Raw genomic sequence first — 16,365 nt, 5'->3', positions numbered from 1 at the left:
TGGAATTCTATGCCTCCATCAGAAAGAATGACATTGCCCCATTTGTTAGGAAATGGAAAAACTTGGAAAAAATTATATTAAGTGAAGTAAGCCAGGCCCAAAGAAACATAGGTCCCATGGTTTCCCTTATTTGTAATATCTAGTATATGTATGAGTCAAGCGGAAAAGGTCAGATAATGTGATGTCAGGAAAATGAACCCTTAGATGTGTATTTTAATGTTTTTTTCTTTCATGCATGTGTTTCTAACGCATTTATAAGATTATCTCTTTGTTGCTTTGTATATCCCTCCCCCACAGTATAACCCCTGCTTTCACTATATTTGATGTCAGTATAACTTGTGGAGGAGATGGGGAAAAACCAGTTGTTTAAGGATACAGGTGGACCTGTTGCAACAATGAGAAGTACAAGTTGTCATGTCCAAAACGAGCTTTACAACGTCGGTGCGGGGGGGGGGGGGAGGGGGGGAGGGGGGGAAGGGGGGGGAGGAGAAGGATTGGGATTGGGGGGGAGGGGGGAGGCTGGGAAGGGATGTGAAGGGTAAACAAAGGAGGAGGCTGCAATGCTTGGTAAGAAATGTACGCATTATCCTGCTCATGTAATTGTAACTCCTCTGTACAGTATGTTCACAAATAAAATAAAATAAAAATTAAAAAAAAAAGAGGCCTGTGGTTATGGCTCAGGTGATAGAGTAATTACCTAGCCAATGAAAGTCCCTGAGCTCAAACCCCACTACTAAAGTGTCAGGATTGAATGGTTAGTGTTCAGAAATTCAAAGGATCCAAAAAGAAGAGATTTGTTTCAGATTTCCCAGGTGTTTTCATGCCAAAAACATTTCACAGTTCTTTCTTTAGAAGAAAAGCTTTTTGTTTAAATAATGCACACTTATTGTGAACAATTCAAGCAAAACAAAGTGCAAAAGGAAAAGTTATTTTAAACAAGTTTCGTATCCCAATAAGACAGATGGTGAGTATTACAGCAGGCTCAGTCATCCCAGGCATCTGTAATGATATAAACAGGAAGGGCTATATGTACCACCATCCTCTCTTCTTCACCTACCTTGCTGCCACCTGTTTCTTAAAAGCTTCAAGTGGTGAAGAGTCTGAGCCAGACCTTTCTATCATCTCCCTCTCTACTTGGCCAGTCCCATAGTTCTAATTGGTACCTGGTTTCTGATGGCTCCCACATTTATCTGTTCAACCTTGTTCCTAAATAAACTAATCAGTTACACTCAAAGAAATGGGCCTTTTTTTTATTCTTTCTTTTAGCTTTAAAGTTATATGAGCCTACTACTACTAGGTATTCTGTTTTCTGTTCACTGTAATCCTTTAATCCTAATGGACTTCGATGCTATCATTTGTTGAGTATCTACTACATGATATATATTTATTATACATTATCCCAATAGGAGAAATATTTTAATATCCCTACCCAAACCAAGGTTTAGAATGATAAGCAATTTATCTAAGTTGCTACAGTGATGCACTGTGTGTGTGTGTTTGTGTGTGTGTGTGTGGTGTGTATGTGTGTGTGTGTGTGTGTGTGTATGTGTGATCAAGTACCTGACAGACACAAACTTAAGTGGAAATGTTTATTTTGGATCATGAGCTCAGAGGGTTAATCCATGGTTTCTTAACCCTGTGCGCTGGGGACAGAACATAACAGAGACAGGAACATGTGCAGAGGAAATTGTTCATCTGATGCTACACAGGAAGGAGAGCAAGAGAGTAGCCTGAAGACCTCCTATAGTCTTCAAAGGCATGTGCTCAGTGAACTACTTCTTCCAGTGGAGCCCCACCTCCCGAAATTACAGTGAGCTCTCCAAATAGTGCCATCATCTGGGGACCAAGTATTCGATGCATAGGCCTGTTGGGGAGATTTGATGTTCGAATTGAATAAATGAATTTGTTAGAGTTAGGGTTTATAGTGACATAGAGTATGCCTGTCCATTTATATTTCAATATGAATTTTAATATCACTTTTATAAATGTTCATATATGTGACAACTGCATATAAACTCAGCTGAGAATTTGATTGCAATTGCCCTGGCTTTATAAATTAATTTAGAATGACAGGCTAACTTATTTGTTTATTTAGCCAGGGATTTATATCCCAAGGTGACCTTAAACTTGAGATTTCCTGCCTCAGCCTTCAAAGGACTGTGGTTACAGGGAGTACTACCATACTAGGCTATGGCGGCTAATTTTAATTTGTCAGATAGCTGATAAATAATTATTTCTGGATGTGTCTATGAGTATTTCTAAAGGAGATTAGCATCTGAACCAAAAAGAGATAGCCCTTGTCAAGACTACTGGGTATTATTTAAGTTGTTGAGGGTCTGCAGAGAAAAAAGGCAGAGGAAGGGTACATTTGCTCCCTGCTTGAACTGTACATCTTTCTTCTCTCACTCTCAAACACTGGGACTCCTAGTTCTTGAAACTCTCACTGCACTGGGACTTACATCAGTGAGTATCCTGGTTCTTAAGAACTTGGGGCTGGGCCTGGAAGTATACAGTGCCTTTTGAGGGCTACCATTTTGCAAACAGCAGGTCATGGCACTTCTCAGCCTTCATAAATGCAATGGAAGGGAATCTCTCAGTCAATTTTCTATACCAACCTATGGATCTTTGTGAGGGCATGAATAGCCGAGCTGTGAGACTCCAGCGGATTGGGAGTTCGGAGTGCCTCCTCCCATCATGAACTCTCAGAATACTGAGTTCTCTGAAAAGGTCAATCAGTCCTGACTTGACAGGAATTCAGATTTCTCTCTGATTTCCTATCTGAATTTCTATCTGAAAGAGGCTTGAGAGGTCCATGGGAATTAGACAATGACAGGTGATATTTACTGAGCAATTACTATATACCAGATGTTTGAAAATTCTGCCTCGCATTATCTCCTAACTATAATTTGTAATAATTAACTATAACTCTATAATGCAAATGCCCTGATCTCCATTTAACAGATTAACAAACTGAGCACCATGTCCTTATCATTATCAAATAGATGAGCAACCCTGGAAATGGTGATTTATTAGCTCAAGGTCCTACAACTAATACATGGCACTCTGGGTCTAGAACTAATGCCTTTGATCACTTTGCAATGCCATCAGTTGAGGCTTGAGCAGGAATGGATGGTTCAAGATGACCTGATGTGTGTTTCTGGCAGTTAGTTGGGGCTATTGGCTGGGGGCTCCTCTTCCAAGTGTTTTTTTCCTGTAATGTGCTTCAGAATTACTTACATGGCAGCTGGATCCCAAGAGGCTAATGTCATGTGGAAGATTACCTTGATGCAATGGCAGCCTCCAAACATCCTTCCAAACTGTGCTTGTCCCCTAGAAAAAAACAAGTGTATAGACCAAATTAAAATGTTAGAATCACATTGTCTATATGGAAACTTCAAACTTCAAGTTCTTTGGCATTATTCCTATTGAGTGATGGTATCTATGGAACTTTGCATTAAATATGGACTGGCCTTAGTGGTTTGCTTTATAGCCAGTAGAATTTAATGTAGGTGATGCTGCATGACTTAGTGGGATGGGCTAGTAAAGTCTCTGTGCCTGCTTCTTTTCAGACTCTTACTCTGGAAGAAAGCAGGTTGCCAGGAGAGGAGTTTACCATTACAGAAAGGGCTGAGCTTCCTGCCAGTCCACCATATGAGAAAATCATTTAGGATGTTTAGTCCTGTTGAACCTTCAAATGACTTCAGCTACAGTTGGCATCTGATTGCCATAACACAAGAGACTTCAGCAAGATTTTCCCAAGTAAGTCTGTCCCATGTTTCTGAGTCATAAAATCATGAGCAAAATAAATTGGTTATTTAGACCACTAAGTTTTGTTGTAATGTGTTCACTCAAAGAGCATCAGTAGTTATCAGAATGGGTTATCAAGCAAGGGCAAGAAATAACATAGATTAACAGGTTTAGGAGAGTCAGTGAGAACCATAGTAACCTCAATTCAGTTTTATGTAGTAATGTTCATATTCCTTTTCTTTTCTGTAGTGCTAGTCTTTTCTACAGATAGTATAAAGATCAAAGATGATGGGTAGTTTATGTAGTTATGGTTATCTGAGTTTCTTGGGCAGAGACATGAGGCTCTGGTGTATTTACAATAGGTGTCACCAATAGATGTTCAATTTAGCATGGACTACTAGAGTTAGTGTGTGTGTGTGTGTGTGTGTGTGTGTGTGTGTGTGTGTGTGTGTGTGTAGTTGTGGTGGCACTGTAGTTGTGGTGGCACTGGGAATTTGAACCAAGAGCCTTGCACATGTTAGGGCCTCTCCAACCCAATGTTGAATAGAATAGATGGAATTTTGTGTGTGTACCTTCTTAATACGTAAAAGCTCATTCATTCTTTTACTACTTTCTATGTAAAGTATGTTTTTAAATTGATATCCACCATGACCCCCCCCAAACATATTTACTCAAGGCATAACATGTCTCATAAGTATCTTGTTTCTACATTTTATTTATTGTTTTATAACAGAATTGAATATTCTTAATCTGGTGAAAACATTACAATAAGCCCCAATGAGCAATGCTAGTTAGATCATGTTTTGGCATCTCTTATTGGCTAACATAAGTCACATGGGCAAGCCTACTATTAATGTAAGTGGAATTACACAGGGATTAAAAGCAAGAGATGAAATCCATTGGGAATCTAATATAACTTAGGCAATGGTTGATTCAGAAATCCTATTTATAGTAATCTGTCTCTGGAGTCTCCAGGCTAAACTGCTGACCTAGAGACTGTTAGGAACTGGGATATACAGAGAAGCTTTTGGCCTCACTTCCCAGGCCCTAACCCAAGCCCAATGTATCAGAATCTCTTAGGCACAGGGGGTATCATGGGATGAATGGGTTTATAATCTTGGGTACCCAACACTGATATAACTTCAGAGGATTTCAGTGAAGATTGGGATAGGGCAGTGTTTTGGGGACAAGGCAGAGCTACTACACTCAAAAGGCTTGCATTTTCTATAGAGAAATTGTTTTTGTTTAATTGAGACAGTCTCACCATTTTGTCCAGGTTGGTGTTGAAATTGTGGACTCAAAGGTTATCTTCCTGATTCAGCCTCTCAAGTAGCCTAAACTAGCTCTCCCAGCAGAGAGCATTCTTAATTGTCATTATTACCTCCACAGAGGTGAAATTAAAAAAAAAAGCATCACTTTCCATGTTTACTTACTACAGCAGTTATTCAAATTTGTATGCATCATTTTTAACTAGAGTGCTTGTTGAAACTCAGATGGCTGAGCCTTCCCAAATACTTTTTTAGACCATCTTCAAGCTACGATAATACCTATTATAATGTTAATAATATGCAAATACTGTGCACATACTATTGTTACCGGAATGACAAGAAAATCTAGGCGCTCAGGGAAGACCCATGTTTTAAAAATATTTTTGATCTGTGATTTTTGAATCATATATATATATATATATATATGTATATTCCATCCCTTGGATAAAACGGGCTGATTTAAGAGCGCACTCATGATACAGATGGGATTTATTTAGATCTTGATTACACTTGAGCAGATTTGTTATCTAAGTAGATTTACTTTCTAAGACAGGGTTCCTAACTGACTTTAAGCAGGTTCAATAAAGCAGAGTTCTTCACCCTCACAAGAAGAAGGGAAAGCTTGATGGAATAGGAGACCCTTTCACCTAGGATCTGGGCAGGTGGAAATCGTGAAGAATCTTAGTCTCGGCTCCGCCATTGGACTGGGAGGGGGTGGGGGGTAAATCACAAACAACAGGCTGGCTACAGCAATCAGCAACCTGCTGTCATCAGGGCTGGAGAAAGGTGTTCTCGCCTCCAGGTCTCAGTCTCAAAACCTCCTTCCCGAGAACGGGTAGAACCGGCCTCGCCGCCAGCTCTGGGGCAGCCGCGGGGGGCGCTGACCCGGCTCGGGCGCGGCTCGGGCGCTTTGCTCCTCCAAGGCCGGAGCAGGGCGCTGCGACCCCAGTGGCTCCGCACCGTCCTGAAGGGCGGATGGGGGACCGACCGGAGGCAGCAGCCGCACAACCCAACCTGGCTTAGGTTCCCAAGATTGTTTTACCCTTCTTCCCTCGGGTGGATGTAGGCGTGGTGAATGCCAACACCCAGGCCGCGCCCCTCCCAGCCTCCGCGCCACCAGCGCCGAGGCAAGTGCAGACTCGTTAGCCGGGAGGGAGGTCCGCTCGCGGCCCCGCGCACCGCGCCTGCGCGGCCCCGCTCACGGCCCGCCCCCTCCCCAGCGCCCGGCCCCGCTACCCCTGCCACGGCCGCTAGGGGAAGCAGCGGCGGCCGAGGCGGCGGCGGCCTGAAAGCGCGGTCGCTTTGAGGGCGCAGAGCCCCACAGACCGGGGGCGAGCGGAGGCCAGAGGGTGGGAAAGCGGACTGGCGCGGAGGGCGGCGCCGGTGGAGGGCGGTGCGTGGCTGACTCATCCCGGTGGCAGAGCCGACTGACAGCCACACGCTCGCCGTCGGCGCCCGCCCGCCCCGCGCGCGCTCAGCCCGGGAAGCGCCCGCCCGCCCGCGCGCCCGCCTCTCCCGAGCGCCGCAGGCCCCGCGCCTCCCGGAAAGTTTCTCTGGGCGGAGGTGCGGGATCCTTCGCGGGCCCGCGGGAAGCGTCGGGAGAGCCGAGGCGCGGCGGCCGTGCGGGCCCGCGGAGTGCATGGTGCCGGGCGCCCGGGCTGCCGGTCGGGAGGACCTCGGGGCGGGGTCGGGCTGAGCCCTGAGCCTTCGGCTGCAGCCTCGTTAGCCTCGCCCAGAACTCGGCCTCCGGGACTGCCACGGGGGTCGCGTGGCTCCTCCCGCCATGTCCCGGCTGCTGCCGCTGTTGGGAAGCCTGAGGCCGGGCCCGGCCGCCGCCGCCGCCGCCGCCGCCGCGCCGCGCCCGCCGTCCTGGTGCTGCTGCGGGCGGGGGCTGCTGGCCATCGCGGCCCCCGGGGGGCCCCGGCTGCTGGGCACGCACCCCAAGAAAGAGCCCATGGAGGCGCTGAACACGGCGCAGGGCGCGCGCGACTTCATCTACAGCCTGCACTCCACCGAAAGGAGCTGCCTGCTCAAGGAGCTGCACCGCTTCGAGTCCATTGCCATCGCCCAGGGTAAGGGCGGGTGGGGGCCGGGGTGTGTGTGTGGGGGCCGGGCCCTTCCCTCCTCCGCCGCACCCCGCGAGCCTCTCCTGGTCCTCGGCCCTGGACCCTCGCCACCGCCCGCCCCACCCGGCCGCCACCGTGGCCCCGCGCGGGTCACGGCCGAGGGGGGTGGGGGGACTGCCCACCTCCCGAGTGCCCCCGGGGCCGGGAGGACCGGCGTGGATCCTGCCAGGCAGCCGGGGCCAAGGCCTCCGAGCCCGGAGTGTCAGCCTGAAGTGCCAACCTGCCATGTTGGGATTTTCTTGTGATAGGTCCTGTGCCCCCTCCAGCCCCCTGCCCTCCAGCCACTGCCGGCATCCGTGAGGGTGGCGAGCCCGGCCTGTGCCCAGGAAGTGCTGCCAGCCCCCTGTAGGCAGGAAGAAACTTTCTTGGACAATTATCCCATGAAGATGTGTGGACGTCCCCCCGAAAGAGGGGTGTTAACTTCTTAAGTCAGGAATCCATGCACATCTGGTTGTATTCATGGAAGCAACCCAAGGAAGCATTTTTTCCCCCTGGGAAATGGAAAAAAAAAAAAAAAAAAGGATCAAGCCAACATCTACAGATATGTCCGTGTAAGCTCAGAGAGGTTCAAGTTCAACTCCTCTAGTGGTGTTTCAGCAGAGTTTGAAAGAATGAAATAAAGGTATTTGGTAATGAGGGTGAAGGAAATCTGTGGCTCCACCATAAAATGCATTCTTGTGCTTAAAAGTCATTTGGAAGGATGAAAGCAAAGCTATTTTTAAGCTAGCATGTTAAAATAGGATATTTTTAAAGCAAGTGTAGAATGTAGTAGGTCAGAATTTGAGTCTAGGCGAAAAGGCTGAAAGTTCAGGAAAAAAAGGCCAGAAGGAGCAGAGGACCAAAATGGATTCAGTCTTTAAAATGTGTGTCTTTGTTTTTGTTTTTGGTGCCACTTCAATACTGTTGTATATATCAAAACACATTGTTACTATTTCATATTAAATTCTGGTGTGTTTGAAAGTTTTAAAACACAGCCTTTTTCCTTCTGAAGTTACTAAGTGTATAAACATTCCATAGATTCTGAAATTTAAAGCACATGGATTTGGTATGTGGAGTTTGACTTACCAGATGGAGTTAAAGTGTGTTGTTAGCCTGTGTGCTTGAGTGGAAGTAAAGTTGTCTACTTTGGGTAAAGCAAACTTTTTATTGTTTAACGTCCTCCCCACCTCCTACTCCCCTCTTCAAGTAGTTGTGGATCAGTTTAAAGTATTGGATAATTCATTATGATGTTACAGGAAATCACACCTGAATATTAGTATATTTTAATCTATGTGTGTGCTCAGTATGGTTTTAAAAACACTCCGCTACGAAAACATGCTCTTTGGAAAACAGTATAGTCTACACCTGTGGTGTAATTTGTGACAAAGTTTTAGACAATCATGTTAATTTTTGTAGTCTCTCTCCATAGTCTCCGTAGTCTCTCTCCATATTTGAATGTGCATTTTGCCTTTTCTTTTTTTAAAAAATTCATTTTCTTACTGTTATTATAAAGGTGATGCATCAAGGGATTACCAGTACATAAGTCAGGTAAAGAGTACATTTCCTTTTGGGCAGTGTCAACCCTTTCCTCTGAATGTTGCCTTTTCTTAAATAACTTCTTGAAAATTCTGCATTGTCAGCATTTTGCAAGATTGGAAGGTCCCACAATTCAGTATGTGGCATTTATTGGAAATAAATAATTATTGTTCTGCAAATACAACTGGATACAGTTTTATCACAGGCATTATTGTTTTTGCATATGCCAGCAGCGAAGTGGTAGGAATGAGGAATGAAGATAATATTTTTTTTAATGTAGGTTTAGAATATTCTGAAAAGGGCTTAACAGCTTCAGTCAATTAGTAACATCATTTAAGCTTGATTACATAAGTTATATGAAAGAACTTGGTAAGTTGTCTTTTTTATTAGAAATAGGCAAAAGAGCAGGGAAATAATGTGGTGGTCTGATCCTAATCATTTATTAAACTTGGAACTTTAGAGTTTAAACTGGCTGTTTTTGCTGATATTATTACACCAAAATTACTGCCCTTTGATGACTTAGAGATGCTTTGCTTTAATTTTTAGTGCAGTCTTAGTGTTCAGTTATTGTTTCTTGTGTCCTTACACATAGTTATTATGGAGAATTGTCACTTAGTAAATTACCTTATTCATTAATCATGTAAGGCAAGCAGGATTTTGTTGATTTAGCAATGCATACAGCTTATTTTATTGCTGAAATCAGTAGCCACCAGACAAACAAAAGCCTGTCGTGTTTTTCTTTGATTTTTCAATAGTGTGTATAATATATGCAAGGAATGTACTAAATATATGTGTACTAACTGAACTTCCTAGTGAAATAAACTCACTGTTAAAGGGACTTTTTGATACAGGAAATCTGTGAGTCCTTGTAAAGGATGCTTACGTGATCTAATGAAGTGTTTTGGCTTGGTTGTGAACAGTACCAAAGAAAAGTCATTTATGCTTTAACATGATTGGTGAAAGCCATTGCTGAATTTGGGTACAGTATCTTTATTTTTCTTACGTATTTCTTATGTGTTTATCTTTCTTATGTGTCTGTAGGCCTGTGGTGTAGTTTGTGACAAGATAAAGCTTTAGATTCAATTTGTAGTAGATAAGGCATACTTTGTGGGATGCCTTCTTGTAGTGAAAGAGAATACTGTGATTTTTTTTTAAATTACAAAGTGGTTTCTTGCCAATTTTGAAAAAAAGTTCATGTTGCAGTCCTGCCTTACCTGCTCAACTTGATTTCTCTTCTTCTGGGGCAGTTCGTTTTCTTCTGATAGGGCCCTGTTGGCTCATTGTTCTCAGGCTGGGATGCTGACATTATTACAGTTCCTTTTCAATTTTCCCTAATTTTTGCAATTTTATAATTTTGCAACTAATATTGCTATGTATAACTGATTTCTAAAACTTAAAATAGAATTTTGGTTTTGAAAGATAACAATGCTCAAAGCATAATGAATTAATGGCCATCCATTTCTATCAAATCATTCTAAAACACAGAGGCATCAAACAAGCACCTCACAATTTCTGACACTTAGGAATCCTAAAGCAGCTTAGTTGATATTGCTCGTTCATAATCTCACATGAAGTTGAAATCAAGCTTTTGGCTAAGGCTGTATCATATGTGGTCTTGATTGGGATTGGTGGATTCCAGGAAGGCATACTCACATGGCTCTTGGCCAAGATTAAACATGTCTCCTTCTTAGCTACTTGGGCCTCTCTGCAGGACTGCCTGAAGGTTTCCAAGGTATGGCTTCTGTTTTCCAAGAGTGGGGTGGACGTGGAAGAATGAATGGGCCCGTGCTCCTTTATAATGCAGTGCATCTCCTTTGATGTGGCATATTGTGTGAGTACCATAGAGTGACGGCCATCTTAGCCACTGGCTTGTTTTGTTTTTTTTTTTTAAGTGCCATAATTAGTGCTTATTGTAGAATTAGGATGAGAGATATGATTTGAAATTAAACTTCCTAGGGAATATTTTTGTTAAATGTGCATTTAGGACTTTCTTTAAAAGTTTATTTTAGCCTGGTGCCAGTGACTCATACCTATAATTCTAGTTACTCAGAAGGCTGAGATCCAGATGATTAAAACCAGCCCAGACAAAAAAGTTCAGTAGATTTTATCTCCAAAATAACCAGCAAAAACTGAGCTGGAGGCATAACTCAAGTGGTGGAGTGCCAGGCTAAGCAAGCAGGTGGAGCAAACTCAAGGGCCTGAGTTCAAGTCCCATGACTGCCTCTCAATTTTTTTTCATACAGAAAATAAGAAGATGTATTGAGGACTAGGAAGGTGGCTCAGTGGTAGAATGCTTGCCTCTCATGCATGAGGCCCTGGGTTCAATTCCTCAACACCACATAAACAGAAAAAGCTGGAAGTGGCACTCAAGTGCTAGAGAGCTAGCCTTGAGCAAAAGCAGCTCAGGGACAGTGTCCAGGCCCTGAGTTCAAGCCCCAGGACTGGCAAAAAAAGAGAGAGAGATTGAGATAGAGTGGTTTTTCTATCCGTAATGAATCTTAATTAGCTTGCATTTTTTGTTTCTCTGTATAAATGGAAATGGTTTACTTTTTTTTTTTTTGCTAGTACTGAGGTTGAAATCAATCAAGCTCTCTCAATCTCATTCAGCTTGCTTTCTCACAGCTGGCATTACACAATTGAATCATGCCTTCAGTCTGGCATTTTGTGGGTTAATTGGAGATGGAGTCTCTCAGACTTTTCTGCTGGCACTGGCCTCAGTTATCCTGGTTTCAGCCTTCTCCCAAGTTGCAGGATTACGGCATGAGCTACCAGTGCCTGGCTAAATAGTGTGTGTGTGTGTGTGTGTGTGTGTGTGTGTGTGTGTGTGTGTGTGTGTGTGTGTGTGTGTGTGTGTGTGTGTGTGTGTGTGTGTGTGTGTGTGTGTGTGTGTGTGTGTGTGTGTGTGTGTGTGCGCGCGCCCATGTGTGCGCCCATGTGTGCGCGTGCATGCATACATGCTGATCCTGGGGCTTGAACTCAGGGCCTGGGCACTGTACCTGAACTTTTTTTTGCTCAAAGCTAGTGTTCTATCCCTTGAGTCACGGCTCTACTTCTGGCTTTTTAGTGTTTAAGTGGAGAGTCTCCCATACTGTCTTTCAACCTCAATCCTTATTTCTCAGCCTCCTCAGGTGTAATTTTTAAAAAATTATGTGTCTGCATCCATTTATGTTCACCATATAATTCACAACTGTAATATTGTAGCTACTCTCATTTTTTAATAGTTTAAGGTAGGATGAAAAGCTTTGTTTCGAGAACTTGCCATACAGTCTAGTGGCCTTTGATAAAGTGGAAAGCTAGATGATAGAAAGCTGATATCAAATTGGATATCTAGAATCCTTATAATACCTAAGATTTGTTCTGGAGTCTTGGTCCACTAGGGATCTTTAATGACAATATGAAGTTTTTTCAACCAACACTGTTACTCAGGATTATGTCTGAAAGGAGTCATTTCATTAGTGTCTTTGCCCCTAGGGTGGAGTAAGGATGATCTTGGCTTTTTGCTCAAGGAGAAAAACCTTTATACTGTAAACGAAGGTACAAGAATAAAGATATTATAGTGTCTTAGTTGAGAGAATAAAAGGAATAAGTGATGTATAGCTCTAACTAGGCACAGAAAGAGGGGAAGACCAGGTTGTGTTGGTCAGGGGACTACTGACTCACATCTGGTTGGGACCAGATAAAACTGTTGAGCTAAGCAGCTGTCACTGGCATCTTAGGATTGTTATAATGCCTGGAAGGTAGGCCAGGGATCCTATAGTGTGTGCTAGAGGGGTAGGTAGAAACTATAAGACTTTGTGTTAATTTCTTATTGCTGCTATATAACAAATTACTACAGGTTTTGTGCCTTAAAAAAATAGGAATGGATTGTTTCGGAGTTTTCAGACACAAAATCCAAAATGAGTCTTCAGGGCGTAACATCAGAAGCGGCAGCCAGGGTCTGTCCTCCTGGAGAGGATTTGTTCCTGGTCCTTCCAGCTTTTTGCATTCCATTCAAATCTCTGATTCAGCCCTTTTGTTAACTCCTTTCTCTTTGATCTTTTTGCTTCTTTCTTGTAAGGACACTTGTGATACATTTAGGACCAGACTAGATAACTGCAAAGTCCTTTGTGCTGCAGAAAGTAACATATTCATAGGTTAGTGATTAAATTGTACACTTCTTTGGGGTCCGTTACCCAGCCCCCAGGCTTTTAGGTTTAGGACCTTTATTTTGAACATTTGTCCGTGGACTGGAGGCTAGTCCAGTAACATACTGACACGTTTAGCATTCCTTCCTCCATATCAAGTTTCTTGCCTTTGCTGTGAGGCTCTTACCTTCCCAAGGTATTTAGTAACGTCCTGTCCCTTCTCCACTAAATGCTGGAAGCTCCCTTCCATCTTTGCATCCTACTTTTGTTGATCAAAAAATGTCTACAGGATAAGTGAATGTTTCTTGGAGGAATAGGGATGTGGGCATTGGTAAAAGAGGGTTATTAGCAAAATCACCCTGGATGAGAGCCACTGCTTTATATGAAATGTTTCTTTAGTTGCTCTTTCTAGTCTCTCTTATATTATCCATTAAAACTTGCTGGTATCAGTACATTGTTGCTTTATTTCTTGCAAATTTGTTTCTGGATAAACAGAAATGTAATTCCTTACCAATCTGCCAGGGTGTTCTTACTTCTCTAATAAATGAATTTTATAGGTAATTGTTTTTCTTGGTTGTGTTGCTTCTTCATTTCCTGACTACATTTTAAACATTAGAAACTTAGAAAAGATGGCTTTCACGTAAGTTGAATACTGCTGTAAGTTTATTTATCAGGGTTAGGAATGTGGCTTAGTGGTAGAGTGCTTGCCTCGCATGCATGAAGCCCTGGGTTTGATTCCTCAGAACCACATACACCGAAAAAGCCAGAAGTGGCACTGTGGTTCAAGTGGTAGAGCACTAGTCTTGAGCAAAAGAAGCTCAGGGACAGTGCCCAGGCCCTGAGTTCAAGCTCTAGGACTGCCCCCCCCCCCCCAAATTACTAATATAATTAATCTGATGTTTTCCATATCAGTAGTCACTGACTGCTTATTTTTTAATTTAATTTTTTTATTGTGAAAATACTGTACAGTGACTGCTTATTTTTTTTAGCAGTTATGACAAGCTTTTATTGTTCTTATAAACAATTTGTGGATAAAAAAGTTGAAAGAACAAAGCCAGTAATTTATAGTCTTCCAGAAGGTTATATTGGGTCTAAAAGATAATTATCTTGAATGCTAGGTAGGACCTGATATTGAATCATTATGAATGGAGACACTTTTAGTTTTTTCTTAAAATAATGATGTTTGCATTGACACACTCATTCTTGTCTGGTTTCATTGGATGTGCATGAGTATGAAATAACTGGAACAAATAAGGACTCAATCTTTGGGTGTGGATTTTATTAGCGTCTTGCACAGTCTGCCAAATGAATCCATACATAGTGTTACAGGACTTCTACCTTGTCTTGTGTGACTCATGGGTTTATGCTTTAAGTTACTGAAAACAAGCTCATAAAAACAAGTAGTTACATGTTAAAATCACCTTAAATGATCTGTAATTAAGAGGTTCTTAAGCATAAAAACATTTGTAGAGAACCTGAAACATTTATTCTGATGGCTTTTGACAGTGAAATATTTGAACATATTGCTCTCTTTCTTTTTGTAAAAGTATAATGAGAATGAGCATAATTTGCTATCTATCAGATGTCAGAGTCCTTAGACAGTGTATTTCAATACAATGTTTTTCTTGGTGGCTACTTCTATTTATAGACATAAAAGTCATTACCCCAAATGCCTCCAGTACATTGCTGTTTCAATTGGCATGCTTTTTTGACTCTATCCTATTCTAGGGAATTGTGGTTGGTCTTAGTTGCTCCCCTCCCCCAGCTCAGTGCTCTCAGACCATCCACTCTGTTCTCATTCATTCCTTGTGGTCGTGTTAGACTGTTTCTGCTGTGTAAGGAAGTCTGCTTCTTGGCATTCTGCGACATTTTCTAAGATGTGTTCTTCTGTCACCCTTCCACAGTTTCTTACGTTTTCTCATAAAACACAGGAACACTGTCCACTCTCCACTTCGCAGTAGGGGTTAGTCTATCTTTCTCCCTCTCTTCCCCCACCTCCCCCACTCTCTTTTCTTTTATTGGTTGGTTGGTTGGTTGGTTGTGGGGTTTGAACTCAGGGCCTTGGGTTCTTTTTGCTCAAAGCTAGCACTCTACCACTTTGAGCCACAGCTCCACTTTTGGTTTTTGAGATAAGAGTTTTTGGAGATAAGAGTCTCCTGGGGACTTTTCTGCCAGGACTAACCTTGAAGCATGATCCCCAGATCTCAGCCTCCTGAGTAGCTTAGATTACAGGCCTGAGCCATCCACCCCAGGCTAGGGGTTAATCTTAATAGGTGCTTCAAAGACTGATACTTTTATCTTCCCAGCTATCCAGCAACATCTATCACATTGTTAGAGCTCTTCAGCCTTCATGGTATTTTTGCTAATATCTAGGTTATGACTGTTCAGGGGGTCATTGTTTTACGCACCTAAAAAGTAGCTGCCAAAGCCATTACTGTTGATGAATCTGAAAGTTGCAGGGCCATTTAACCTAGAAGGATCTTTTTATTTGGTTTAATTTAGATTTTCTGTCTTTTCTGAGTTTAGCTGAGATTATTTAGTATCTTGTTTTGTGAAAACATTTGTAAATTTCAAGTCATCCTAGTATTTTGTAACATGATTTCTGAATTTTTATTTTGTAATAGTTATATATATATATATATATACACAAATATATGTGTGTATATATATATATATATATATATATATATATATATATATATATATACATTTTATTTTATTTTATTTTTTGTCAGTTGTAGGGTTTGAACTCTCGGCCTGGGTGCTGTCACTGAGCTCTTCAGCTCAAGGCGAGGACTCTTACCACTTGAGCCACTGCACCACTTCCGGTTTTCTGTGGTTAATTGGAGATAAGAGTCTCACAGAACAGACTTTTCCTGCCCAGGCTGGCTTTGAACTTCAATCCTCAGATCTCAGCCTCCTGAGTAGCTAGGATTACAGGTGTGAACCACTGGCACCCGGCTTAGTTTTTTGTATTTTATAGAAGCTATACTCCTACTGTCTAAGTCTTGCTACTGTGACGACCATCTTTGCTCTCATTACTTACCCATATTTGCTGGATACCACATGATGAATTGAATTTGCAGATAGTTATTCTGTTTATTATTCTTGGATAGAGAAGGAATTATTTCTGCTTAATAAATGAAGATTCTGTCTGTCTGTCTATACTAGGGATTGAACCTAAGGCCTCATGTACACTGGGCAAATTCTCTATCACTGAGGTGTACCCTAGGCCATACTGGTTAGTTTATTTTATATATTTAATTTTAGTTTAATTTTTAATTTTGTTATCTTGGTTTGTTCATGAATTTGAAGGAAGCCTAGGTGAAAGAATTCTTTTACCTAGGCTTCCTTCAAATTCATGATCTTTCTTTCTGTTTGCTGAGTGCTGGGATTATAGGAGGCTCCATCACAGTCCACACTGGTTATTAAGACTGCTTGTATACGTCAAATTTATATTGTTGGTTTTTTAGTCCTGCACTACTGTACAAAGGAGGGATTGCCTATATGCTAGCATATGGCATGTTTAAACTTCATATACATTTTAACATTTATACACATTTTAATTTGTGCTTGAATACATTT

At 42.2% G+C, this 16,365-nt stretch overlaps 1 protein-coding gene and 1 long non-coding RNA gene across 4 annotated transcripts in view; one reads left to right on the top strand and one right to left on the bottom strand.

Annotated features, from left to right (window-relative positions):
• Window positions 1-915: 915 nt before the first annotated feature.
• LOC138805993 (uncharacterized) lies at window positions 916-6,160 on the bottom strand. Of its 2 annotated transcripts, none has more exons than XR_011365705.1 (3): window positions 6,058-6,160; window positions 3,238-3,330; window positions 916-999 (listed from the first exon to the last, which is right to left on the bottom strand). It is a non-coding gene; the product is annotated as an uncharacterized lncRNA (long non-coding RNA). The 2 variants fall into 2 exon arrangements; XR_011365706.1 differs by lacking the exon at window positions 6,058-6,160 and adding an exon at window positions 5,777-5,929.
• Window positions 6,161-6,309: 149 nt separating this feature from the next.
• The window catches only part of Tmem65 (transmembrane protein 65), a 38,166-nt gene continuing 28,110 nt past the window's right edge, over window positions 6,310-16,365 (top strand). Inside the window, exon 1 of one of the 2 annotated variants that reach the window (XM_069991374.1) lies at window positions 6,310-7,087. In XM_069991374.1, coding sequence (XP_069847475.1) covers window positions 6,799-7,087 — 289 coding nt within the window. In that variant the 5' untranslated portion in view covers window positions 6,310-6,798. The remainder of the gene's footprint in view (window positions 7,088-16,365) is intronic. The other variant, XM_069991376.1, reaches the window with a different exon arrangement.

This window comes from Dipodomys merriami, unplaced genomic scaffold (assembly GCF_024711535.1).
Source record: "Dipodomys merriami isolate MVZ:Mamm:240054 unplaced genomic scaffold, mDipMer1.0.p SCAF_4, whole genome shotgun sequence".
NCBI lineage: Eukaryota > Metazoa > Chordata > Mammalia > Rodentia > Heteromyidae > Dipodomys > Dipodomys merriami.
This window is presented reverse-complemented; position numbering and strand designations above follow the sequence as displayed.